General features: G+C 42.5%; 2 protein-coding genes across 6 annotated transcripts; one reads left to right on the forward strand and one right to left on the reverse strand.

The window, feature by feature from the left end:
• Window positions 1-347: 347 nt before the first annotated feature.
• On the forward strand, window positions 348-11,429 carry GATAD1 (GATA zinc finger domain containing 1). Of its 4 annotated transcripts, none has more exons than XR_008731970.1 (7): window positions 348-648; window positions 762-887; window positions 1,376-1,435; window positions 2,878-3,061; window positions 3,786-4,024; window positions 4,114-4,229; window positions 5,658-11,429. XR_008731970.1 is itself a non-coding variant. In XM_055708637.1 (6 exons), exons 1-5 carry the CDS (start codon window positions 460-462, stop codon window positions 3,974-3,976), a joined length of 750 nt encoding a protein of 249 aa, XP_055564612.1. In that variant the 5' UTR covers window positions 348-459; the 3' UTR covers window positions 3,977-4,024; window positions 5,658-11,429. The 4 variants fall into 4 exon arrangements, 2 of the variants coding, with proteins under 2 accessions (XP_055564612.1, XP_055564611.1); XR_008731971.1 differs by having other exon boundaries at window positions 4,174-4,229; XM_055708637.1 differs by lacking the exon at window positions 4,114-4,229.
• Window positions 8,658-25,657, reverse strand: LOC102056921 (1-aminocyclopropane-1-carboxylate synthase-like protein 1). Of its 2 annotated transcripts, XR_008731969.1 has the most exons (15): window positions 25,262-25,657; window positions 25,071-25,130; window positions 23,663-23,733; window positions 22,780-22,849; window positions 22,399-22,465; window positions 20,719-20,816; window positions 19,977-20,054; window positions 17,187-17,287; window positions 15,436-15,522; window positions 14,183-14,228; window positions 13,475-13,616; window positions 13,242-13,384; window positions 12,961-13,114; window positions 12,044-12,269; window positions 8,658-11,361 (listed from the first exon to the last, which is right to left on the reverse strand). XR_008731969.1 is itself a non-coding variant. In XM_055708635.1 (14 exons), exons 1-14 carry the CDS (start codon window positions 25,556-25,558, stop codon window positions 12,100-12,102), a joined length of 1,584 nt encoding a protein of 527 aa, XP_055564610.1. In that variant the 5' UTR covers window positions 25,559-25,657; the 3' UTR covers window positions 8,658-12,099. The 2 variants fall into 2 exon arrangements, 1 of the variants encoding a protein (XP_055564610.1); XM_055708635.1 differs by having other exon boundaries at window positions 8,658-12,269.
• Window positions 25,658-27,101: the final 1,444 nt, after the last annotated feature.

Below are 27,101 nucleotides of genomic sequence, written 5' to 3' on the forward strand. Positions count from 1 at the left end.
CGCTCAGCCCGGGACAGGGGCCCTTTCTCTCCGGGGACCGGGCGCCAACGCCCGCAGAGTGCCATTCCCGAGAGCAGCAGCCCTCAGGCTGCCAGCACACGGGCCCAGGGCGCTCCGCTCCGCCCTGCCCGCACAGCCGCCCCGCAGGCCGCGGCCCCGGCGGCACGGCCCGGCCAAGCGGCGCCCACCCGCCCTACCGGGGCACAAGCGCGGCGGGCCCGGCCGCTGGCGGCAGGCAGCCCCGCGGGGCTCGGCGGGGCGGGCGCGGAGGCGAGGCGAGGCGGGCCGGGGCCGCCCCCCGCCGCCAGCAGAGGGCAGGGCCGGCCGCCCCGCTCCTCCCGCCGCGCCGCAGCGACATCCGCCGCCGGCGGGAAGGGGCCGGCGCGGGGCCGGTGTTGGCGCCGCGCTCCCGCCGCCGTCTCGCTGCCGGGGGCCGCGGGCCCCGCCGCCGGCCGCAGGATGCCGCTGGGGCTGAAGCCCACCTGCAGCGTGTGCCGCAGCACGTCCTCCTCCATGTGGAAGAAGGGTGGCCAGGGCGAGATCCTGTGTAACAACTGCACCGCCCGCTCCGCGCCGCCCGGGCCCGCCGCCTTCGCCACCACTTCGGCTGCCGCCCAGCACAGCAACGGCGGCGGCGGCGGGAAGCAGGTGAGCCCGCCCGGGACGGGTCTCGGCGGGGAGGGCCGGGCCGGGCCGGGGCCGCCGTACCTCCGCCCGGGGCAGCGCCCTTCCGCGTACTGACTCGGCGGTTTCCCCCCTAGAGCAAGCAGGAGATCCACCGGCGCTCCGCCCGGCTGCGGAACACCAAGTACAAGTCGGCGCCCGCCGCGGAGAAGAAGGTCTCCACGAAGGGCAAGGGGAGGAGGCACATCTTTAAGTTAAAAAACGTAAGGCGGTGTGCGGCTCGTTGCGGGCCCGGGGAGGGGCGGCGGGCCCGGGGGGGCGCCCTGTCCATCCCCCGAAGAGACGGACCCCGAGCAACCACCCCCGCCCCGGCGTTGGGCCCCGGCGCGGCCGCAGCGCCAGCCCGAGAGCGGCGGGGAGCGGGCGGGGAGCGGCTGGTGCCGGCGCCTTCCTCGGCAGCCGGGCCCTTCTCCGGCGGGAGGGAGCTGCGTGAGTAGGAGCCGTGTGAATGTAGTACCCGCTTCTCCACTTAAAATCCTGAGAACGAAAACGCTAACTGTATTGTTTTCCATTTTAAAGTGCAGTAGTTTGAAATGTTTGCACCCGATTTCTTGTCTTTACTAATTTTCTAAGAAGCTAATGTATCAGTATGTTGTTTGAAAGATAAAAAAACCCCAACAACCTGGAATTACATCGTATGATTGATTTGTTCTAACACTTTCGGTCTTCCATTTCTGTATTCTTTTCGTAGCCCATCAAGGCTCCCGAGTCTGTATCCACTATAATTACAGCAGAATCAATCTTTTATAAGGTATGGTTTATGCAGATTTGTTTGCAAAATAGATCTTGCTGTTCCTTTTTCAAATTTCAAGGATTATCACAGATAGTGAAAGCACTAGAGATGTATTCACAGAGACCATTCTTCCTTGCCTAGCAGTTGTGTACGATGTTCCTTTGCCTTATGTTATAGCCGTTAAATCTTGCAAGGTGGTTTACGACTGTAGCCTACGTACATGTCGTCCCCCCATTTTTTTCTTCCAAGAAAAAGATGCATCTGGTTTCCTTAGTAGTGATTGCAGTCAAGGTTTTTAAACTTTTAAGTTTCACTGTGCAGAGGTCAAGCAAAGGTGACTATAGCTGATGATTTAAATTTATGTGATGTTCCCTACCTTGGGCACAGAGAATATTGCCCGTGGAAGGGATGGGTTGCACTGCCCTAACATCTAAACGGGCTCCCATTTCAGAGCTGGGTGCAAGCAGTGTTGAACACCCTGGGAACAAGGTCGGTTGACTATTGCAATGAAAGCAGAAGCTAGCCTTCTCACGCTTGCTAAGGTGTTAAGTGTTCTGAAGTTCTGGAATTTGCTTTTGTTTCCTGGTAGTACAAACAAACCATTTGAAATGTCTTTTTGCCAAAAGAAAAGGTCAGGGCTATGGGAGACCGCACAGCCAGAGGAGAAGTGGAAGACTCAGCTTCCGTATGCTCTCTGGAGACCTGATGCTTCGTGTCTGGCATCTAAGATGACGCTCTGCTGTTGACTAGTTCAGAAAAGAATTAATGTCTTTTCATTGCGTGTTTTTGTTTTTTATAAGAAATTCCTAAGAATTCTGTCAGAAGTTTTATTTACCCTGATCTCTGTTCTGATACTGTGCTGTGTTGAGAAGGGGATTGTTTGGGGTTTTTGTGTTCCTTTTATCTTTTGCAAAAAAAAACAAACCCTCCTGGATGATTCTTGGCAAATTATGATCTTAATAGTGCAGGCACTGTCTTGTGCTGTGTGACACTGTTGTAACATGTAGTGAATTGCCTTTGCTGTGCAGCCTTGCGTGTTACGGAGCACCGTGGAAGGTGGCAGGAGGTGGATCCGTGTTTTGGGATTCCTTTGCATTCAAATCAGTGAACTTCTTTGTAGACAGAAAGCTGCTTTCCCTGCGCACACAGGGAAATCAATATAGTTACCTTTTCTAGAAGGTGGTGTTGCGCTCTCGTGTTTCTGGTAGAGTGAGGCCATCTCCACTGTGCAGCCAGGAGGTGTAGGCTCGGACTCCTGGGCACTGGGTGACTGCAAAACCAGTGCTGATGACTGCTTAAGTGAGACTGCACTCTTATCTTATGCCACCATTATTTTGCATGTGGCTGAATTAAGGCTGTCTTTCAAATTTGGGGTAATTTGAGATACTTAAGATATGAATCAGAGTCATAGAATGAAACTTACAGAATCAGATTGTTTAATTATCGTTTGTATGTTCTAGGGGGTATACTATCAAATTGGAGATGTTGTTTCAGTGGTCGACGAGCAGGACGGAAAAACATACTACGCTCAGATACGTGGGTTTATTCAGGACCAATACTGTGAAAAGAGTGCTGCGCTAACCTGGCTCATTCCTACACAAGCCAGTCCCAAAGATTGTTTTGATCCAGCATCCTATATCATAGGTAATCCGTAGGCCTTCATTTTATACAGCTGTTTATATGTGCCTAGAAGAAGGCAGAGTTGTATTTTTTTAAGTGAACTTACTAGCTTGTCAAGATCATTTATGCAATTTCCGCATTTTAGACCCTAATCCTGTAAGCGTCTTGTTTACTTCAATAACCTTTTTTATTCATCTTGCGTATAACATATGATTAGCATTACTGCAGTGAGTGTGATTATCTTAAGTATTTGTGCTCACAGACACAATTATAGTCTTGCAACTTTAAAGATCAAATTGTTACTGAATAGATAGAGGCACAGTTATTAAAATCTGATACCAGTCCAAGCTGTTTCTTTTAAAGTGACCTGAATTAGCTGATCTTCATCTTGGGTACTTAAAATATGTAAGGCATAGAGAGTGTTCTGCTACTGATTATAAAACTATTAATAATTCAGAAAAGTTCTTTTGAAAGGCCATAAATAGTATCTATTTAAAATACATTACCTGAAGTACTTCACACAAATAACTGAATGCTTCAAACTGGTTTGGGGTGGGGGTGTCAGGCCAGCAAAATAAAGGTAAGTTTCTTGCCTAGTGTTTGAGGCTACTTTGCTAGGAAACTCATTCACTGAAAAGGTGCATTCTCTAAGGGATGCTGGCTCTGGCTGCGTATTTTTAAGTCCTGCATACTCCAATTTTATGCCTTTAAGTTTTGTCGTTGAAGAATCCTTTTTTTTTTCTCCTAGGACCAGAAGAAGATCTTCCAAGGAAAATGGAATATTTAGAATTTGTTTGTCATGCACCTTCGGAATATTTCAAATCTCGATCATCTCCCTTCCCTACTGTTCCTACAAGACCAGAGAAGGGCTATATATGGACTCATGTGGGACCTACTCCTGCAATCTCCATTAAAGAAACTGTTACCAACAATTTATAATTTTTTTAAAGGAATACTTTGGACGAGTTATTTTGGGTGTATTCTCAGGTCTGTGAACCCCATACAAGAAGTTTAAAAAAATTATAAAATACTCATTTTACTTTATGGATTATGGTATTTATTTTAATTTATATCAGATCTTTGAAGTGGAAGGTTTCTTTCCATTTGATGCGTCATTTCCGTGCTCTGTTCTTCAGGCATTATTGCTTATTTTGGGACAAACCCACAAGTTTCATGTCATCTTCCAACTCTGGTGAGCAAATAATTGACTTCTGAAAGTTGCCTTTAGTGTTTTTATTTTCTAACTTATTTTCCAGAAAAGGAGTTAAAGACATCATCATCCAGTACTTCATATACTTGTAGTTGTGTATATATATACACTTGTATATATACTTGCAGTTTTTGTTTACTTCTTAAATAATTTAAGACTAGCTCCAAGTAAATGCTAAACTTGGTCAGTGATGCAGTTAACAGTTTTCTGTTATACTGGAGACAGGAGTGAACTACTTAGGTTTTAGTCTGAAGAGAAATCTATCATCTGCAAAGCAGTACTCTATTTAAGTCACCTTTAAAGGAATTTTGTTCAATTGAATCTAAAATATGGGCCTACATGTGTAGCTTCCTGCTAAACTTTGCTTATGTAAGGGGACAAATTTCTTGGAAGGCTGGATGCAGATTTAAAAATTAATGTTGTTTGGCCTTGCCATCCTGGCATCCTCGTGACAGAAATGTGTCTTCATCTCCTGAGCCAGCCAACACTGATGTATGATTTGAGTTTGTGTGTGTGTTAGCTGGGTCTCTTAAATTGATTTTAAATTGTTATTTTGCAATTAATGACAGTAGAGAAAAATCCTCAAGTAATTCAGATGAAAAAAACATTCGCTAAGGAAAATAAGAATGATTTTATATATTGACAGTCTCAGTATATTTAAACAGCAGAATGGGAAAAATGCTGCATACTAAAATACCAATGTTCTGCACTAAACATTTTACAAGCCAGTCAGCTCCAGACACTATGAGATGTGATTCTATGGCCGGAACTCCCTGGGGTTAATGGTTCTCACCAGAGCAGGATCAGTCCTGCTAGTTTTGTTTCCAGCACAGACCGCTCAATTTTATTTCATTTTTTTAATGTGAATTTTGCTAATTTTGGAGATGCAAACATAACTAGTAGAAATTGAGTGACTTGATAAAACATACAAAGCTGTCATTAAAATCATGACAGATTATTTGTGACATAATCCATTAATAATACTTACTTTTGTCTTCAGAGTAAATAAAAACAGTAACAGGGTTACAAATGCAGTTATTCTTCCAGCTTGCAGTATAGTTATTGTATTGTGGGAGCTAAGGCAGAAGAGGCAACCTCTTAGCTCAAAAAGGTCAAGCAGAATGTAAATCAGTGAAAGAAAAACGCTCAAAATATTCAATCTAAAATAATTCTAATATACTTCCAGCTACAGTCTAAAAAAGACAAAATGTATTTATTTTTTTTTCACCTCCCTTAGTATTTTTTTTGTTTTTGATGATACTAGGGAGTGCTAAAAAATAATCCAACTGGGCAAGGATTCTGATGGGAAGTTCCCTAAAAAATGTGGAACCACAGGCAGTATCTTATTAAAGCATTGTAACTTTATAGATACTTGAACAATTGCGCTGTCTTTGTTTTTTTTATGTCCAGAACATCAGCCAGTAACATGGGAAGGATGACTGACGAGATCTCCAGACAGCTTCTTACAGACACAGGTGAAAGAACAGGACCTCAGAGAGCAATGTCTCTGTGAAAATTCCTCATATTAGGAAGAGCAAAAGGAAGACCTGCAAAATGGACTCTACAGCAGAAGCGATATTATAGGATCACATGGGGAAAAGCTTTGATGCCCTGCAGCTGAAGGAGCTGAGCTCACCCATTCTCTCTTTTCTTGTTCGGTATCTCCCATGCCAAAATTTAGGTACGTTTCATTCTTGCATCATTGGACTGTGAGTGGATATACTACTGGTGAATTTATGGCCATGTGTTAAGCTTCAGAGTTTGATGACCCGCCAACAGACATTCCCGTTAAGCAATTTTAGATCTAAAGATGGACTGTGGAGCTAAGAGCTGGAAGAGCATATGTAATATACTGAGTAAGGTACAGAATATGCAGGATGCGCCCTGATACATACATTGCAGTTCCATCTCCTGCAGGAAGAAAATACCCTTTTTGTAGTTGTAGAAAACAAAATCCAAAAACACTTGCCTTGCAGAACAGGAAAAAGTTTCCACGACAGAAATAACACAGACTTTTTTTAAAACTACTTCTAGAGGAGAATTTTCACTTTTGTGTCTTTGTAAGAGAAATAATAAAAGAGCTTGAAAAGGAAAAATCATGGACTTAAGCAATGTACTTGCTTCTCAAGGTGTAAGAGGCACTCAATGAAGTCGTTTGGTTGGCAATTGTACGCAGGTTAATAATAGCAATACTCATCCAAATAAAAATAAAGAAGCAAACAAAACTTTTCTAGTGACTGATAGCTCAACTAAACATAGGAAATAAAAAGTAACAGCTTTATTTGCTGAAAACAAAGCATTCGGATTTCATATATGTGAAGACTGCCTATTAAATACTCAATATTTTTTCAGCATATTTTTATATTATTGAAATGGAGTCTTCGTTATGAAAAGCCATACTCATTGAAATGGAAAAATGACTCGCTTCAGATGCATACATGCAAATAATTTTTTCTCAGGTAGTTGTCTGTCATATATTTGTAGGCACTGGGTCTGTAGTAAATTTTTTACCTCTAAATTGCCTGAGTGAGTATTGTTGAAGATGTGGAGATTTGTATTTGAAGGCTGGATCAAGGGGAAAAATACAAGGGCTGTATTTTCTAGAACTGAATTTATTCAATTTTCCAGGTTTTAATAATTTATGCCTAGAAACTTTTTGATAAGCACTGTAGTGGCATACCCATGGGGTTTACATTCTAACAAAGGCTTTTTAATTCTGCTGCTTTGTTGGGGTGTCTGCATCTCCTTCCAACGCCTGAACGTGAGGACCAGAGCTACCTGGGCCAGTACAGACAGCCTTGGGTGGGCAGGATCTGAGCCCATTACAGAGTAGAAGCCAGACTTGGGACCCAGTTAACAGATCTGGCCTTAGACCAACTTTTTTCCCTTCCCTCCATGCCCAAGAGCCCCTAGCTGTTCGGTTTTCTTCCTCAACACTTTGCACCTCACCAAGCACAGCAACACACGCTGACTGAACATGTGAGCCCTGAACTTGCAGAGAAGCTACAATGGTTGCATTTGGTGCTATAGACCAACACTGACCATTTCAACCTGAAGAACGGGCTGAGAGACAATGAAAAGCCTAACAATCAGTAAGTGGAACTTTGCGTTTTCAACACACAGGGTAAGTGTATATATACACACTTTTTTTTTTTTTTTTTACTATCCTCACATTGCAATTCCAGCCTTCAAGGAAGAAAAAGCAGTATGGAAGATGTGAATAGAAAATGTTAAGAAATTAGATTAGATTTCCTTCTCATGCCACCAAGACAACCAGAAGATGTAGGAAAAGTAGCAAAATACTAACCCGGTTCACTCCAGCAGAGGTCCCAAGTGGTACTGTTAACAGCCTCTTGGTTTGTAACACTTATCTGAACAAGCGGTTTGCATCATTTCCGTGTACTTTGGAAGTGAAAGCCAGCAATAGTACTCCAGCTGCTTTAATACCCTTGTCCTAGGAAAAGCGCAAGCAGTAGTTACAAGACTGCAAAATACACATTTCAGCATGCACCTTGAGCACAACAGGATTGCCAAAGTGTGAATGAAGAAAAATGTCCCCCTGCTTGTGCTCAGTGCTGTTCCCCTTGGCTTTCTTTGCATACTCTTCAAACCCAGGTTTCTTTACATCCACAGCTCCCAGAGGGCCAAGAACACAAGGTGATGAATTGTCAAAGATGACTGATGAACAGTGACAAGCAACGGTGCTGAACAGTAAGTTTTATACTGGTGATGGTATACAGGATGATTTATGCTGCCTAGATTTCAAAAGTCTGTGTCTGTGATCATCTCTGATGCTTTCTGGAGCCTGTGTGCTGAAGATGAGGCTTACGCAAAGAGGGTGACTTTTCCCTTCCTTCCACATTGGAAATGTATATTTAATAGATGTTGTGAATAGTCTTATTTCCCCTACATCGCTGAAAAAGCAAGTAAAAGGAAACCAGCAATTGCCTACTTAAGGAAGGTGGGCATTCACTGCTGATGTTAACATCTCCACTAGCAAATATGGATGGTTTGTATGTCACACAAACCTGCAAAAGGACACGAAACTTTCCCAGGAGCCGCTAATGTGCTGTGCCTGAGGCAAGGCAGTCATTGCAGCAGCCCATACTGCTCAATGCATCCAAAGCAAGCAGGCTCCTGTTGCATTTAGGGTGTAGCCCTTCTTATTTACATTTTTTTAACCTGTTAGCCTAATCTGCCAACTACTTGGAAATTGAAGCCAATTTCCAAAATTGTGGGAATCTGCATACAGAATTTTCCAGTTACCTCTCCTGAAGGCATCATGACATAGCAGAGTGAAAATGTTATTTAGCTGGTTTACAGAGGAACAGCTTTATTTATTTTTTTTTCTTATGTCCTGCACATGGAGGTGGAATCCCAGGAGATCTTCACTTACTGTTTTTCCACCAGGATCTTACTGATACTGATCCTTCACACTAGTCATCGTTCTGCACTGGGTGTTTTGTCCATGTGTTTCCCATCTTCTGAAATATCACAAAACAATTAGTGACTATTAACTTCAAAACAAGAATTGACTGTAGGAAGTATAATGAATGGCCAAGGGAAAGCTTTGTCATTCTTTCTCAAGAAACAAGGTCTTTACCTATGAAATCTTGATCTCTGTGCACCTATTGGTTCAGAGCTGGATGCATAAACTAGCTGTAAAGTCTGACTGCACAAACTAGTCATGGCATTAAGGATTTAAATATTACATACACGTTCAACAGAACATCATCAAACGTTATAAGCAAATATCAGGTAGCAAAGCTTACTGAAAAACTTACCCATGTTCATCCCCTGCATACAACCAATAGTGGGATGGTTGTACAGTGTGTAAGGAAGCCTTTTGTGTCAAGAAGATCAATAGTTTTTCATGGTGCTGATCTTACTAACTTCTGGTTCAATCTTCCTGCTTTCTTAGTTCTTTTGTTTCTAAACTGCTTAGTAACAGACCACTGCTAGGCAGGATAAAAGATTCGTCCCCTTTTCAAACAAACTGTGGAGGAAATGGAAGCGGATGCTGCATTTGTCGTTGGCCAAAACAAAACCGAATCAAACTACTTCATACCTGCAGTTTGCAGAGCCTGTCTGTGGCTTAATTGCTCCCTCTGTCAGGTACATGGAAATGGTATGCTGAAACTTTAACATATCCATGTAAGGCTATAGATAGAAACACATACTGTGGGATAATGACAGGAACGTACATTGTGACATGCTTCCTCCATAGGCTTTCAAGTCAAGCTTAACCTGTTCATAAGGACCTACAGCCCACCCTGAGTAAGTTGAGACTGTCAAAAAAGGAACTGACAAGTTCACTGTAGCTTTTAGTGACCAACATTTTTGACCAACCCGCTACAGTACTTTGAGGTAGAAACAGTGCCTCTTGTAGAAAATTAGTGTAACAAAACTCAGTGCAAGATCTGGGGAAAATCTGTTTAACAACTCTCTTAACAAACTGGTTTTACACACTCACATTAATGCCATGAAGGAATGCCACGTGATAGGCTGGCTTGTTGCCGTCCTCCCCTCGTAGAAGTGCAGGGCCCTCTGCAGAAGCTGTCCATGCCACGGTCTTGTCAGCGTGCGACCATCAAGGCTTGCCCCGCTCCCTGGCCAGACTGCCTGGGCGCAGCTTCCATCGCTATTGATGCAGACCATGCCTTTCACTCCTGTTCTGCTGTTTCCGCTGGTGCTGGCACCCCGCCACCCACAGCAACCCCCACTTCTCTGTTACAGAGCTCTACATTCTTTCTTCCCCCAATGCTCAGAAGCAGAGTTTCAGAGTAACATAGGAACAGATGTACCAGGGCAAACCTAAACTCTGCATAGTAGCCCACCTCCAATAACGGCCAAATTCCAGCTTCTAATGCCTCACAGACTGGTATTGAGATCCAGGCAATCACCATATTACTTGCTGAAACACATTTCAGAGATGCGTGTTTAGGACTCCTCAGTAGAATGAACTGACTTTTCCAGCTCTGCTGTATCCTTTTTGGTGCAGAAGGACCTAAACTGCACGTAACCTTCAACAGCACACAGGCAGGAACACCACGGATTTTTATATTATGACAGAACACTTTCTGAAGTCTTTTCTATTTCTTCTCTAAGAATTTCTAACATTCAAATTCTTCTTAACAACAAGCTGGTGTTTCATGGGGGATCATTACTGAAGAGCAATGGTCATTAGACCCTACCATGGTGCTTTTCCTTTCCCTTTATCTACAGTAAAGTGCCTCTAAGTGCAGTCAGCACATTTTGTGAAGGGCTGTAGTGCTTTATGGCCAACCTTTGCTTTCACAGGCCTGAGAAGGTTACTCATCAGGGTTTTTTGCTGTTGGTGCAGTTTCACCCTTCGCTCTCCCTGTCAAGATCAGGCGAGTCCATTAAACACCACAGGCCTCTACACAGCACCAGTGTGACACCCCTGGAGTACTGGGCCCCAGTGTTCTGGGCTCTCCAATACAAGACAGACACGGACATACTGGAACAAGTAAAGGCAAAGGACCTCAACAATGATTACGGGACTGCAACACCTGAAATACAAGGAGCGGGGGAAAGCTGACACTGCTCAGCCTGGAACAGGGAAGGCTCAGGGGGAAGAAGATGAGCCAGACTCTTCTGGGTATCCAGTGACAGGACAAAAGGAAATGGGCACAAAATGAGAAACACAAAACCTGTTCAAACGTAAGAAAAAACTTTTTAGTAAAAAAGAGAGTGAGTGAGCTCTAGAACAAGCTGCTGAGAGAGGCTGTGGGGTCTCCATCCTTGGAGATACTCAAAACCCAACCAGACCCATCCTAGTCAGTCTGCTCTGGCTGACTCTGCTCCACGCAACAGCGTTAGACCATACAGTCTCCAGAGGTGCCTTCCAGCCTCAACTACTCTATGATTCTATGAGCTTTAAAAAGTGCTGTACCGCAGATTATTTATGTTATCAGCCTGAACAGTGCAAGGCTGCCAAGTTTAAAAGCTACAAGAAACAGGTCAAAGGCCGTATTACCATCAGGAGCTCAAATTCCAGGTTTATTAGGGAGCCACAGCGCAACAATCCTCCTACCGAGCCTCTACAGCAGCAGTCTGTTAATTCTGCAGTTCTAGTTTTCTCTCACCGAACCTAAACAAGGGAGCAAATAGTGAATTAATTCTACAAATACTTTTAGAAAAACCCCAACCAATCAAAAACAAAGCAAAAAAAAGTCTCCATATAACTCTGTCAAGTAAGTATGTATTGCAAACCTCCATGGATTAATGTATGAAAATGCTATCCAATGAACACAGGCACACAGAAATAACCTGAAAGGGAGCCCAGAAGCCAAAACTAAATGCTTTCTCAGAAAGTACTCACTTAGGGTGCGTATACAGAAAGGTGTACAATTTTGAGAGCTGTGTATGCTTAAAGCGATTTCATGAACATACAAAAACATCCTACCAGCTACAGAAGTTTAGCAAAATTTTAGTATCACCTGATTCAGTACTTTCAGTATTCTGATTAAAATATACAGTCCATAATATATAGTAATGTGCACAGCTATTTTACCAGTGTTTTCAGAATTTCATAGTTCAACAACTGTGCAAGTATGTATTAAGACTCACTGATCTGACTGACGCATAGCACACTTGAAATGGAGTAAAACCAAGTGCTGTACTTAACAGCGCCTAATTTCACGATATTCAGGAGGTCCGTTTTCCTTAAAATTCAACTTTAGTAAGTCCACTTGCAGATTATTAATGCCAGGTCACAGTGAAGCGAGAGTGCTATGCAAGGCTACAACCAAAAATACTGGTGTCATACACACCTTCAGTAAACATAAGCATGCTAAATTATACCAAATCATCAAATTAATATATTATTTTAATAAACAAGTATATTTTTTAGCTGGGAGACATCTTTTCCTGGTGTGTTTGAAGGTCTGTCAGAAGAATCTTTTTCTGGATTGCATAAAGCATCTGCAGTAGAAGATGCAGTGTTTGTGACTGGTTCAGCAGTGTAACTGTGCAACATTTGCTCAAGTCTCTGAATACCTGCAGAAAGGAAATACAGAGGGAGATAGTGACTGGACGTATGGAAAAAAATTCACCACGAGTGATTAAATACTGGAACGGGTTCCTTGAGGAGGTTACGCAATCTCCATCTTTATACAGTCTCCAGCTTGGCTGAACAAGGTCCCGACTTAGTTCTGCTCTGACTTAGAAACTGGCCCTGCCTCGAGCAGGACGCTGTACTAGATGACCCAAGAGTTCCCCTTCCATCCACATTTGTCTGTAACACTGTATGCTCTATATGCTTCACAAACATCCACTTTGTCAACAATATAAAGCATTCATTCAAGATTAAGTATTTTACAGCATAAGAGATGAACACATTTTTCGTATCTAATACGGGCCACATAAAAATGAGGGATGGTGAGGAATTCCATTGCAAAGCATAATTTGAAAGATTAAGAACACTTTCACATAAAATTTGGTTCCTTACTTCTGATAGGGTAAAAATAAATTCTAAAATTAAATTCTGAAAGCTTCAGAGGTTTAATATAATCCAGTGTATGTTTGTAACCTGTGCTCTAGGCCAATCTAATATCTCTCAGTTCAAACAAATTCTAAAAATGACCCTCACAAGCTGACAAGAGAATAATTAGGTTTGAACTCTGTAACGTTAATGTTTCTTAAAACTTGGATGCTACTACATGCCATATTAGAAGGAAAACCCACTTACACAAGTAAATCTTATCTACAGAATCGGAGAAAACCAGTCTAAACCATCCAGGTTCATAACAATAAAAAGCTTTTCCAGGACTAATCAGGACTTTTTTATCCAGGAGCTTCTGCCATAATTCAAGTTCAGCTTCAAATGTCTGTGATTTTAAGAACTAAAAGAAGAAAATAATTTTCTATGAAAGGTTGAACAACTGCATAAATTCATTGAAAGTATTTTCCAGGACTTGATGAAGTGTGTCAATTTTTACATTCCCACCCCTTTTCAAACTTCTTACATACTTTTCTGAAGTCTGCCCACACATAGAGTCCTGCTGAACTTTTGAGTATCGGTATTCCAACATCTGCAAGCCCATCCACAAGAATATTCTGTGCTTCTTTAAGTCGCTTTTTGTTGGTGGGAAAAAACACATTATCCAGCCAATCTATCAAAGCAAGAAAAATGTAATTGTTTTACTTCCACCTGTAATGGAAAAATAAAACAGTTCAATGGAAACATTTCCAGTGTGGCTAACCTCTGTCCCTAAGGAATTGACTGAGAATGTGCTGAACAGGTCCAGGACAGCTATGGAAGACAGCCAGTTGATTCACAGCTTTCCGAATTTCTTGATTTGTGGTGTACAGTACTCCAACTCTGATACCACTCATACCAAAATCCTTGGAGGTCAAGAAGAAGAGAGTGAGGTGCAATTTTTAGTTTATGTTTGTGCTTTGTCAAGCCAGCAACTCTAGAGCCACTGTGATGTGTAAGAAAAAAAAACACCTTCTGGAGTAAATTCTCAATATTGCCAAATGCAGTCCCAAGCACAATGAAAACCAGGCAGCAACTTCTAAACCCTGCAGCATGGAGGCCAGTGGCTTTAACTGGGTTGTTTCTCACACAACTGGAAACATGCTTGTCCTGGCCCCATTACACCCTGCTGCTGCTTCCAAGCATTCATCAGCCGACTGTTCCCTCCAAGAGAAGAAAAGGCAAAATGCGACAGATCTGAAACATGCTTATACATTTCAATGCCTTCAATACATATGCATTAACTGTTGCTGTTAACTAGATCCCAAATTAAACTCCAGAGTTGAAGAAATTTTACACTACCAAAGAAGAAAACAAATTAATAAACAAAGAGAAACTTATTTTGGCACCTAGAACACAAATTATGTCAGAATAGCCCAACCAATTTTTGTGGAGAAATACCTTAAAACACAAACATAGTATTTTGACCTACCTTGCTAAAACCCCACATAAAATGTGTCCGTTCCGGATCTGGTAAACTGAATAAGAAAAGATGAAGATGAGAATTGTTGCTATAGAAGAACAAGTTATGCAAGGTACAAAAAATGTTTAAATTTGTAAAATTATAGTAATTTCTTGGTAAAATTGGTATTTAAAGTGACATGACATTTTTTTGAGAGATCTTTTAACAAATTATTACCCTATGACCCTGATCTCCTAAGTGTGTGCTGAGGCACAAATTTACAAAACAAAACAAAAAAAGAACAGAAAGGATCTGCACTAAGATGTAATGGTCCAGTTAAAATTCCCAGGTTCCCACTGCGTAGTCAGTGATCACACACACATTAAAACAAAACCAGTATTTCAACAAGTGATGCACGACTGCTCTTGTACTTGATGGAGAAGCATTGTTCACTCAGCTATGCTATATTTCAGGCAAGGGAAGGGAAAACCGAACATTTTAGGGCACGCACCTACACAGTGGGATGCAACTAAACAAAACCTTCACTCCTTGTCAGTGTACCACTGAAGATGGTAGGTTTTTCTCCTTTGTACAACTTTGTGCAAGCAGGGCCAAGGCTGGAAATTTCCTTCTTCAGCCTAATGGAGCTGGGTGAACTTTCTCAGTAACAGGAGTAGGTTTTTAGGCTTCATTTATAGTTCATGATCTTTTATGAGTGAGGGCTCGCTTGGGCTTGGTTGTATGACAGACTTGGAAATTTCCCATCAGTATGAAATTTATGCCGTTATATAAAGACAATCTTTCAGGGAAAGAAGTTTTATTAGTCACATACCAACAGGTTTAAATATTCTTGAAACATTTATTCTTCTCATCACACGTTAGGAAACTAGGAGCCCAACAGCATACTAGTCAGGAAGGAAACCCATTCTAGCAGGTATCTTGCACAACCTTAGGTGATTTCATTACCATTACAGCGAGAACCTTACGCCCAGGCTGTGTGCCAGGGAGCAACAACGAAAAGCAGCGGCGAAATGACTAAGGGCTCTATCAATTTGTATTGTTATTACCATATTATACACATTAGCTGGAAGCAAGAGATCTGCCATATAAAGTTGTCTGTGAAGAAGATATCTTGCATTAACTAGCCTCGTAGTTGCAAAGACTTGGATATGGGTTAATTTGAACTACACCAGTTACACTAGCTAACCAGAAGTTTGAAAAAAATGGCATGGGTGCTGGATAGGATTAAAAATCTCTGATCCCTGCTAAGAAATCACACTTACCAATCTAAGCTAAGAACACTGGTGAAGGCAGTATCATCATAAACAGACAGCATGTATATTTCATCCATTATTACATGCAATTCATATCTACGTATAAAAAAATAGTCACATTAACATATTTAAAATAAATTTATTTGCATATATATATGTATAATCTCAACTACTGCCATAGCAAAGTATCCATAAGCACACTTATTTGCTATTATATTCCCCCTATAAATTTTACACGAAGAGGTGACAGGGCATACTGTTAGCACTTGTGCATCATCACCAACTTCTGTGTATACATATTGCATATTTCACACCAGGAATAACATTCCATATATCTAAACCAAAATCCAACTGCATGTTGAATCCAAGGGTTCTCTGGAATATGCATGGTCCTACCCAACTCTTACTTAAAATTTAAAATGAACACAGCAGCATATTATAAACTCCTTTACCCTGCAAGATTTCTCCAGTGAGACTAGGTAAAATGCAGTTGTTAGATTTTAAAAAAGACTTGTCATGCATTTAAAATAACCCTCTATACGCTCTCGCTCTGAAAGCCACAGTTAACAGCAAGCCATATTACCATACTGGATACCAACAAGCCATGCACGTATTTACAAATACTGAAAAAAATGCAGAACAGTTTTAAACACCCAAGTAGTGCAGGTATCCTCTTCTAAGAAAACCTCATTTAATTTGATTGTTGAGTTCTACAAATTATTTTAAAATTAAGTTTGTTTTCGGAACAGTTGTTACACTAAAAACTATTGTTTCTAATTCTTATCCCCTGATATTATTTTAGTACTTAGTATTTAGGAAGTAGCACACTGAATTCTACCAACCTCCACTGCTCTTTCCATGAAAAGAAAATCATGCCAAAATGCAGGAATGTTGTGTTATCCCCAGTAATCTTTGGTAATTAATGAACAATTAATACCAACCTACTCTATTTATGATTGTCAGAAACTAAGTATTGTTAGCTTTCAAAGTGTACAGGATTTTGTGATATTCTTTGGCAGAAGCTCACTGAAATAATGAAGGAACGTATCTTTTCCTAAAAAAATACAGATCCTTTTCAAAAGGAAGTGCTTTTTCTCCACCAGTACCCAGGGGATTCAGGAGACGGTTACAAGCTTCGAGCTTAGAATATGAACTCTGAGCTGGGAAAGGATAAAAAAAGTGGAATGGGGATGAGGTATTTCAGAAGTATCTTCCTTTGATGGAAAGCAAATTGCTTGCACATCTTGAGCTAAGCAGGTATAACAAATCCTACAAAACTTCAGACTGTTGACTTATTTCTTGCCAATTCAATTTCTTTCCAACAATATCAAATGTTAAGATTTTCTTATTTTGATAATGTGTCAAATGACAATGCTGACCATGTTATCTACTACTGCTAAACACTGACAATGACCTGCTGTCATTTTTCTGAGCCATGCATCAAGATGTTTAACAAACATTGTTAGGCAAATAAAAAGCTTTGTAAGTTTAAACCACACCTAAAGGAAAAAAAAAATCCCAACAGTATTTCATTCAGAAAAACATTGCTGGATCCCAGTTCAAGCAATTTTTTCTAGTATTCCCAGAAAGGCCAAGTAAAAAGGATGGTTATGCAGGAAACATGATCAGGACCCTGTCCATCAGCCCACCTCCTCTGAACATGTACGGGCAAAGAACAGGCTATCACCAAAGGTGATTTTTCATCACTGCTATATTGCATTAATAGAAAATGAAACAGCAAATAGCACTAGGGCTCAAACCTGTGTGCAAACTCCAGACATTCTTTCAGTAGCTGTGCTGGGTAAATGTCCCCTAATGGATTGCGGGGGTTGATCAGGATCAATGCTCTGACTCGGATGCCCTGGAAAAAGAAGAACCAACAGCTGAAGACAACAACATCAAACCAATGACTAGCAAGGATGCAGTGAGGAAGTTTGTGAACCTTCAGTGAAAAGCCACTTTTGAAAATTATTTAATTACATACTATAATTACTATACAGACTAAGGTTCCAGCTACCGACCTTGTTCCATAATTTATCCAACACCACCCCAAAACCCATACTTAATAGTTTATTAGTAAATGAAAATCAGGTTAGCACCCATTTGAAACACCCATTGATATCAACAGGCAGGATTACGGTGTTGTAGCGATTAATACTGGTTTTACAGGCATACTTCCAAAATAATTTCCCACGACTGAGCAAAGTTACAGCTGATAAACGTGGGAAAGCTGAACAGAAACTGGACTTTGACATCTAATAACCTGCCAAGTAATTACTTTTTAAATGCTGCTCCTTTCTTTAAACAAGTAATAGGAACTGCAGAAGACTGAAAACGGAATTATTTGGTGTTCTATGAGATGCGCAGAGGTCTTGAGCAAATAATTACTTTTTAATTGTACTTTATCAACAGTGCAGAATTTCTTTACAGAAATCCTCTCCACAGAAGCTAAATATTCTACCGCATAATAAGAAGACTCCCAAATGACCAAAAATTAGATTACAAGTACAAACATAACCAGTCTTTTTAAGTCTACAGGTATTTTTCAGAAAGTCACCCATTTTCTATTTGCTAAAAAAATCCTTAATGTACATTAATGTAAACTATATGCAGCAAATATATTTTTGGTGTACACAATCACCCAGTGCAATGACTACAGCAGGAACTTTCAAGACTTTAAACTTATCAACAGGAGACTGAAGTAATGTGTTGATCATTACTTCATGTTTGGGATAAACTTGAAATTAAACTATTATATATTTTTTGATGCCACATTTTTAATTTTTAGAAAACTCTACCCACTGCAAATTCTCACTCCACCCAAGCCTCCTCCAAAGGAGATTATTTGCAAAGATCAACTCCCAAGGACACCAGGAAATAAAGTTCAATGATGAGGAAGCCCTGACGTTCGCTTTTCGTGCCACGTGTAATTTGTTTGAACATTAATGAGTCCTATGAGCAAGAACTTTGTAAGAAATGAACTTTCAGTGTATTGCCTTTGACTCCAGTTACAGAAAGAAATCACCTTAAAACAAGAGAAGATGCAAATCCTGAGCACAAACAGTTGTTTCCACAAGTAGTCCTTGCACAATAGCATACTTGGTGTCAGATATCTTTGAAACTGGCGTGTATTATGCTGAAGATGCTGTTCACGGGAACAGCTGCTGTGGGACGGCAGTGTCTCGATCGTTGTTCTAGTCTAGCTCCTCTAGCTATTTATGATATGACATGTATCCAAAGCAGATGTTTATAATATTATTGGTGAGACAGTTTCAGCTCTAGAAGCCTGACAAAACACATGCGGATCTCTAAAGAGTTAATTTGGTCTGTGACCCAGCACCTTGTCCAGCCAGTTCATGTCCTGACAGCACCACAACGCAGCAGGGATGCTAGCTGCCTCCTGCTAGGATCAAGTGAGAAGTGTCTGAACGCTTGGGCTCACACGGGCTGGCAAAGGCACAGACAGATGACACAGACATACAGATGGTGTCTAAACATAGGCACCGTGCTGATCAAGCAATTTTCTAACTAGGACAGCTTCAACATATCTATAAAAAAAATGTTAAGATACATTTGTGTGCATCCAAAATACCCACTTTTTTACATGTGTCCTTCCTTGTTAACTATCTTTATCATTAAACCTAATTTTCTATTCTGGAAGAGGACACAAGAAGTCTATCTCACTTCATGTTTTTGAAACATCACTACCACCATCACCGTCTTTGGTGACCACCACTACGTTACCATCTTCGGTAAAATGTTTTACTATTCAGCCTGTGCCTCCTCCTTCCAAGGAAGAGTACACGCAGTTGAGTGTAAGTGCATTTACAATTTTCCATTAAGCGAGTGGACTATGAGTATCAAGACAATAAGAACAGGAAACATTTTAGCCTGAAAGACTGGTGAGCACTATTTTGTGGACAATCACTAAACTAAACACTTCCACAAGGAAGAAAAGCAGTTCCAGATACACAGAGGAATGGAAAAAAAAAATAGATTTGTATGTGACAAGCAGTAATAACCTCATTTATGAGATCCCGATCAGAATAAACCCACTGACCATGCTAAGCATTTCGAAGTAATGAACTTCCCTAAACTCTGGAAAAATTACATTTGTAATTTTTTGTTTGCTAGCAATTCCTTGTTAGCTGGAATTCAGAAGAACCCTCTTCAAAATCGCATTATACATGTTCCTTTCATTAACGGAATGGGTTGTTACAGTAGCATATTCTCTCTCCTGAGCGTCAGAACAATAGCTTGTTTGCAACACTTCAAATTCCATTAAAATCTACAGAGAAAGAAACTTGGTCTTGAAACACAAGTTAAGATCTGTTCTTCATAAAACAGTCAGGGGGCTTCTCTGCTTTTTGTTACAGTGCCCAGATACTATAAAATCAATTCCACTCCTGTTGCCAGAGTTGGAACCACCTCAGCCACAAGACTGAAAATCTGCAGAGATGAAACTGTACAAATGCTTCAATGCTGAGAACATACGCTGCTTACAAAGTAACTACAAAAACATGAAAATCAGAAATCAATGCTATTGATACCTGCTTTTTAGCTTTCTGTAACGCAGCTTCTAATTTTTCAACTGTTAACTGAAAAGGGTGACTTTCTTCATCAGCCACCTAAAGAAGAAAAAAATCAGCAAGAATAGAAAGATACAAAATATATTAATATATTTTACAAAGGAGACAGTGAAGGAAACAGTCTGACCTCGTGAAAATACAATTGCTACTGGCTTTTATAATATAGGAAAGTTAAACAAAAGAAGTTACTCATGGCACAGACTCAAGGGGGGAAAAACAGCAGTCTAACGACAATACTATTATCAGCTCAGAATCTGAAACTAAGATCAGGCTTTTCTATATAATTCATTGTTTTGCATTTAAGCGTACCTTGCCCTTACCCAAGATTATACTATCAGCAACTTACAGAATAACATGTGTACCTGAAAGATCACATTTACTTTTTCTCTGACAGAATGATTTGCAAAATGTGACTGAAAAATTTGCAAACCAAATTTGCTCAGAGTAGGAGTGACAGACTTAGAGCTGACAAATTAATAGTTCAGCATGTCGGTGCAGAACGGTGTCTGCGCAGAACAAGCATAACCCTATATATCTGATGACAGCAGCCTCCTATCATGCTGCAGCCTGAGAAAAAGACAGGCTGTCTCTAAAGCGGTAGACTGGACCTGTCTCTTCACTTAGATTTGGTTTGCATTTTCAGGGTTTTTTGACTGTTCCCTGTGAAATGTCTGTTAAGGTACGTGAATAGCTAAAGCTTTACCTCACTGAATAAGGGCACATGAACAGGCTGTATTCCACCATATAGCCATGTTTTCGAATTTATACCGCCATAGTATGGAGCTGGAATAAGATACCCATCTAAAAATATTAAAAAATGAAATGAACATTTCTCATGAGCCATTATTTCCTTATACTCTAATAGGCTAAACTGACAATCTAAGAAATTGACATCTGACTCACTCTCAAAGCCCTCACTGTGGCCTAAACCAATATTTAAACAAAACTGAAAATTCAGCATATATCAGTCAACCTGAATTCTTTCCCAATATTCTTTGTAAGTGTTTGCAATAGCAGATTCGACAGTCATACGTATTTTCAGTAAAAGGGAATGGACCTGATCAACTACTTGGTTTATTTCTTCAAATAATAATATTGACAAATAATGATTTTGCTCTCAATACTTTTGCTAATGCTCTGTTACTATCAATTTTTCATGAAGAATTGCTGCAAACCTCAGACTACTTCTTTCTGGTTGCCAAGGTGCTACCTTACAGCCAGGGAGCCTACAGCACTGTGAAACTTGTTTCCCTCCTCATATTTTTTGCTGTGAAGGAGCCCCAGGTTGTGTTGGCTCACAGGCTCAGCCTGTGAAGGTTGGTGTTCTCCTGGAGATACCGCAAAAGCCCTGCGTGCCAGGGTTTCAGAGGGGATGGAGTGGGCTTCCTGCATTAATGAAGGGGTAAAAAGGCGCCTGTTAGCTTTCAAGTGGAAGAGTTCCTGTTAAAACTGTGCAAATATAATGAAATCTGAACATATCAAAATAGATATGGATACAAGGAGCCATCAGTACCGTTATCCTTTAAAGCTAAAAAACCCTCATTGGTTTCACATGGTTTCACCATCAATATGCTGAAGTCACTGCACCACTCTGCGTCGCTTCACCCTCCTCCCAGGGGGTCTTGGTGCCAGTAACAGGGTGCTATGGGTGGCGGCACAGCCTCCTGCACTGGAGGCTGTATAAGTCATCCTGCTCATCTTCCTTCCCTGGCAGGTCTCTGGATTCCCCATTCTCTGCTGTACTGCACACCAGCTCTGCTTTTCCTCGTTCCAAACCAGAGAGGTAACTATTTTCCCTTGCTGGGCTCTCTTTTTTCTCCTACTGCCTGCTTCTGCTGTGAGCAGAGTGTTTCCCGGGACCTCAGTCCTTCTGCTTTGCATTCCCACCTCTGCTTCCTCCTCACTACCACCCCTGTTTGGCCAGGAATCCCTCTTTTGCTACAGCTCCATTCTTCTGTCCCAAATTACTTCTTTGTGTTTTCCTTATCCAGTTACCCAAATTTTCTCTAGGTCCCAGATTTCAACCCAGTACACCTCCCTCCCTGTGTGCCTGCTCCCTCCAGCTTCCACCACGGCTCCCACCTCTTTTTCTCCTAACTTTTCAAAATATGCTGCGTTCTCTTGATGCCCTTCTCCTCTTCCTGTAACACTCTTTAAAAAACTATAGGTTGCATTCCAGAAAGTGAGTGGGCCCGTTGACACCTCAAAGGTTTTCCACCATTCTAGAAACAGTGGCATTATTTCAAAGACACTCTGCCAGTGACAAGGATTTCCTTGCCATGCTTCATTCAGGCAGAGTAACAGCAGGCTGTCAGAAGTCACAGTACGATTATATTCACTGCGAACAAATGTTTTTAAGTAAAATTATCAAGTTTTTACTCACCACCAGAGTCACATAATACGGTTGACAGAGTAGCAAAAACAGAACAACAGCCATTCATAACAGTTATCTGAAAGTAGTACATAATTTCATGTAGCAGTCAAATACTTAGCAAAAATACAAGCACTTGTTTAAATTCATAAGCATCAGCACTAGTTTAAATTCAAAAAAACAGCATGAAAAAGCCACCCTACTACACCTATAACACTAGTCCCTGAGTGTTAAAGCTTGCCCACTTTTTCAAATGGAAAATTAACACCACTAAGACTTCTGCAAATCTTGCATATATCCCTCCTGTAGTATCTTGCTGACATTTGTGTTCAGATTTATTCATCTTTATCAGTTTAGGAAAAATAAGATGCAGAGATAAAGCACTTGTCTTACATGTTCTGGATTCAATGCTTTTGCAGCTCTGGCATAGTCAGTTAGAAATTTGGCAATTTCTTCTCTGAAGCTAAAATACAGAATTAAAGTCAAATAGGCAATCACGTAATTCTCAGGAAATAAAAGCACAAAATACACACAGAAGAATGAAGCTTACCAAAACCAGAAAAAACACATAATTCATTCTGTTACAAAAGCCTTGAAGATTTTGATTAAATAATGCAATTTCCTCAGATATCTAGCGCACTACATTTTGCAAGACAGGAGCACACAGAAGCCATCTGCTACCCTGAATAACAGTGACTGTGCCTCAACTATTACTGTTGTACACTAGAAAAACGAGAAAAGAAAGCATCTCTGAGCCCAAGTCGCATCTGTTTTTTGGACAAAAATTTGGGTGAAACAGTGGAACCTGAGTCAATGACAATTCTTTAGATCAAGACAGGCTTTCATAGCCTGAGTGAAGGCAACGGTGGAGTTCCCTATAGATCTCCAGCGAGCCAGTGTTTCCTCTCTACTCTTCACAGACCCCAGAGTTTCAGATTATCCCTCACTAAAGACTAGAATGAACCATTCCAGGAGTGATTCACCACATCAGAACCATTCTCCACATCGATACATGCTCTCCCGCTTGCCAACAAGCCCCCAGATCTTTGACCTTTGCCATTCTGGGTCTTTGTGGCACACCGAGGGTGGGAAGAAAACCCGAACAAAAACTCAGAAAAGCAACTCCTGCACAGGAATCCGAGAGCTTGCCAGCATGCAGGTTAACAGTAACACACCTATCCTTTGGGCTTACCAGAAGAGTGAAACCGCACCCAGCTTCACACCGGGCATGGCTGACAACAAGCAATGTGATAAATGGGAAAAACAAACTTCTTACCTTCTAGTACCTTGTGTATCAGAATACTGGAAAAGATCAGGCTCCAGATAATTCATGTCAGGTCTTGTGAACTAGTGACATGCAAGAGAGAGAATGCAGAACACAGTGTTCTTGGGAGTTTCTGTTCTGCTGTAGCAGAGTAAAAGATATTTTTTTTTAAAACCCCATTATTCATTAATGTTAAGGAAATGGAGAATATAAAAATTAGTGAGTTACAATTATGGTTATACTTTAAACTTCTTTAGTTTTAAGATACTAGAAAACATTAAAACATCATCAAAAGGAAGGAAGAAAATAATGAAAGAATTATTGGGTTATTCTGTCATATATGAAACCAAGTCCTGAATAACACATTGAGGAAACGCATCCCAGCTGTACCTATGAGATTCGGCAGCCACTTCTGAGATACATTAAAGCTCAAACAATGCTTGCGATACTTATGATACCAGCTTTTAATCCACGTCAACTTTGATTAGCTTCTCAATCAACAGAAGAAAAGTGACTGCAACTCTATGCACTACAGAAGAAAACTCACTGTATTACCAGCAGCTGCTTTCTTGCTCTTGAAGCAGGTGCCCCCCGCACCCCCTGAAAACTGGCCCAGTCCTATGTTCGTTGTGACATTCCTTTGGATTTATTCCAAAGAACAAAAATCCTCTCTGACTTGCCTGCGCTGCCAGCTCATCAGCTAACCCAACTGTACGTGGAGCTCACGCCTGACCCTGCGCCACAAGCACGGCAAAGGCAGGAGCAGCTGCGCATCACCTCATGGAAGTGGGAGGGAGAAGCAAGAAGCAAGTGGCATGCTGCAGGGCTGGCCGGGCAACTGGAGCTTCGCGTGGTTAACGCCTAAGGCAGAACCCCATGCCTTCCCGCAGATGAGCCAGTATTAACAGCTCTGCGGGAAATACTGTCTTTAAAGAAGGTGCCATTTCCCCACAGTGGCGTTTCCGAGACTGGCTCGTACCGTGGCGCACAAGCAGCGTTAACGTTTATGTTACAGCTTGAAATTTGCTCAAAGCCTGAATTCCATGGATGGCGCATTTTCAGTCAAAGCTTTGGCTTTGCCATCGGACAACCAGCATCTCATCAGGCCGCGACTTCCCCCTCTGCAAACATGCTTCTTCCCGAAGGCTGCCGTGCCGAACTGTGTCCTCTGCCCTGCAGGCACCGGTACCGCCAGCCCCGCTTGGGGCACACGCTCCGTTAAACGCAACTGAAGTAGAAGCAAAACCAAAACCATCCTGGTTTTCCACCGTCCCCAAGTTTTCAACGTAAGCATTACTTGGCAAAGCGTGTTTCCAAGCGTGCAGCCCCAGCAGCACCGGGCCACCGCACCGGGCTCCCGCCGCCGGCCGCCCCCAGCCCGCCCCGCCACGGTAAGCGGCCGGGGGCCGGCAGCACTCACTCGCTCCTCTATCAGGTCGAAGCAGAGCTTGTTCTCGCTCGTACCCAGGTTCAGGATGCCCTGGAGGAGACGGCAGCTGCTGAGGGCGCCGCTGCGGGGGCGGCAGGCACCGGCCGGGCCCCCCCCGCCCCGGCTCCCCCCCGCCCCGCAGCTTGCCGGGCCGGGGCCGCGGGCCTGGCCGCCCCCCGCACCTGCGGGTTGCGCTCCCGATCGAACGGGTCGGCCACGTAGAGGGCGAAGCCCGCGTCCAGCAGCCCCGGGGCGCCGCCGGCGATGCGGGCGCCGCGGGCAGACAGGGCCGGGGCCGGGGGCGCCGCGGCAGCCCCGTCCACCCGGTGGCCGCTCATCCTCCGCCGCCCAGCACCGCGCTCCGCGGGGGTTCCGCAGCGTCCCGCCGCCCCGCCCCGCCGGGAGCCGCCCCCCAGCCCCGCGGCGAGGGCGGGGAAGGGGCCCCGCGGCCGCCGGGCCCCGCGGGGCAGCAGCAGCATGGCGGGGCCTCCCGCCCGCTCCGCGGCCGTACAGGGCGCTGGGAGCGGCCCGCGGCTCCGCAGCCGCCGGGGCACGCCGGAAGGCGCCCGGGCCCAGCTTCTGCTGCGGGGCGGCCGGGCGGGGCGGCGGGCACGTGTGGGAGGCCGCGACCGTGTTCTCCCCCGGGGGCCGTAGAAAAAAATAAGTTTCAACACACTGGCTGCAAGTGTTACTTTCTACAGATATATTTAAACCCCTGCTTTTTAATTGAAGAACATTTTTGTCTTTTAGAAATAAAAAATGTCTTTTAGGCATTTAGGAAATAAGAAAATCCTGGGAAAAGGGGTGTGGGAAAACAGGTGTTAGAAAATGGGTAAGAGTTGGCTCATGGCAAGTACTGAAACAGTCCTGCACCGAAAAGCGTTTTAGTACCTAAACATGGTCATGGTGCTGTAGTTACACAGTTATTTGCCAATGCACTGTTAAAGTATTGTATTAACGTATAAGTATTATTAACTGTATTACTGTTATATATTACTTGGCAATAATGGGGGAAATGGAGAGTAGCACTGAATCTTTTAACTACTTCATCTGAAGGATCCAAGTATCTTCCCAACAGAAAAATAGCACAAACCTGTGAGGATGGCTTTAATCCTAGTGGTGCGTATACTGGAATTGCACAGTAACAGCATTGACAGGATTTTGTGGGTGTTTTCACATATTTTTTTCACATATTTTGCTTTTGATTCGGCAAAGCTGTGGCTCTCTGGAAGGAAGGGAAATGGGTCATACAGCTGTATGACCCTGGCAATCCCTGAGGTACCAAAATGTGGTGCCAGCACCCACCTATCCCCTGGGTCTCCACAAGATAGTACTGTTACAGCTGTGCCTAAATTGCGGGATAATAATTACTGCAGAATCGTAAGAGTTGGTTTTGTGTAAACAATGAAGAAAGAGGTCAGCATTTTGCACCTAGGAGTCCCAAACTGACTTCTTCCCTAAGGTATCACACTTCACTAAACTGTCACAACCAATTCAAGCTGCTAAAGACTTTTGGAGACTGGTGTGTGACAGCACTTCTAAAAAATGCAAAATCTGCCCTGGTTATCTAATGGCAGCTGACGCGACACCACTGCTGTACAGTGCCAGAGGAAGGCAGCGTACTGAGGTACATGCAAAAGCCCCACCAGCTGCTAGAAGATACAGAGGAGAGAATTTTTCACACTTTATTTCTGTTAGTCTGACTTAACGCTTGTGACCAAATACTAGGAAACTGATTCAGCATTTCTCTACCTACCACCATGTGAGCATCTGAAAGCATTTCATCCTAGATCTCCTTGCTGCATCACTGGCACAGCACACTAAACCTTAGCCAACAGATTTTCATGTCAGTGCACAGATCAATTGTGACAGATTGTTACCATTTGGTCTCTTTTATAAATAGGAAAACTACAGCAACTGAGCCTTAAAGCAAGATTTGTACCACTCCAATCCCGTTGTGCACTTACTAATCAAAGAGAGAAATAACCTACTGGACGACTTGCTAAAAAGCTAAAGCAGATT

Source organism: Falco cherrug, chromosome 4, assembly GCF_023634085.1.
Source record: "Falco cherrug isolate bFalChe1 chromosome 4, bFalChe1.pri, whole genome shotgun sequence".
Classification (NCBI taxonomy): Eukaryota; Metazoa; Chordata; class Aves; order Falconiformes; family Falconidae; genus Falco; species Falco cherrug.

Coding starts and splice junctions, on each gene's coding strand:
- GATAD1 (XM_055708637.1), top strand. CDS start 460: ATGCCGCTGGGGCTGAAGCCCACCTGCAGCGTGTGCCGCAGCACGTCC. Junction 888..1,375: donor ACATCTTTAAGTTAAAAAAC/GTAAGGCGGTGT, acceptor TTCTTTTCGTAG/CCCATCAAGGCTCCCGAGTC. Junction 1,436..2,877: donor CAGAATCAATCTTTTATAAG/GTATGGTTTATG, acceptor TGTATGTTCTAG/GGGGTATACTATCAAATTGG.
- LOC102056921 (XM_055708635.1), bottom strand. CDS start 25,558: ATGCTGCTGCTGCCCCGCGGGGCCCGGCGGCCGCGGGGCCCCTTCCCC. Junction 22,466..22,779: donor AAGCATTGAATCCAGAACAT/GTAAGACAAGTG, acceptor TACTACTTTCAG/ATAACTGTTATGAATGGCTG. Junction 20,817..22,398: donor CGTATTATGTGACTCTGGTG/GTGAGTAAAAAC, acceptor TAATATTTTTAG/ATGGGTATCTTATTCCAGCT.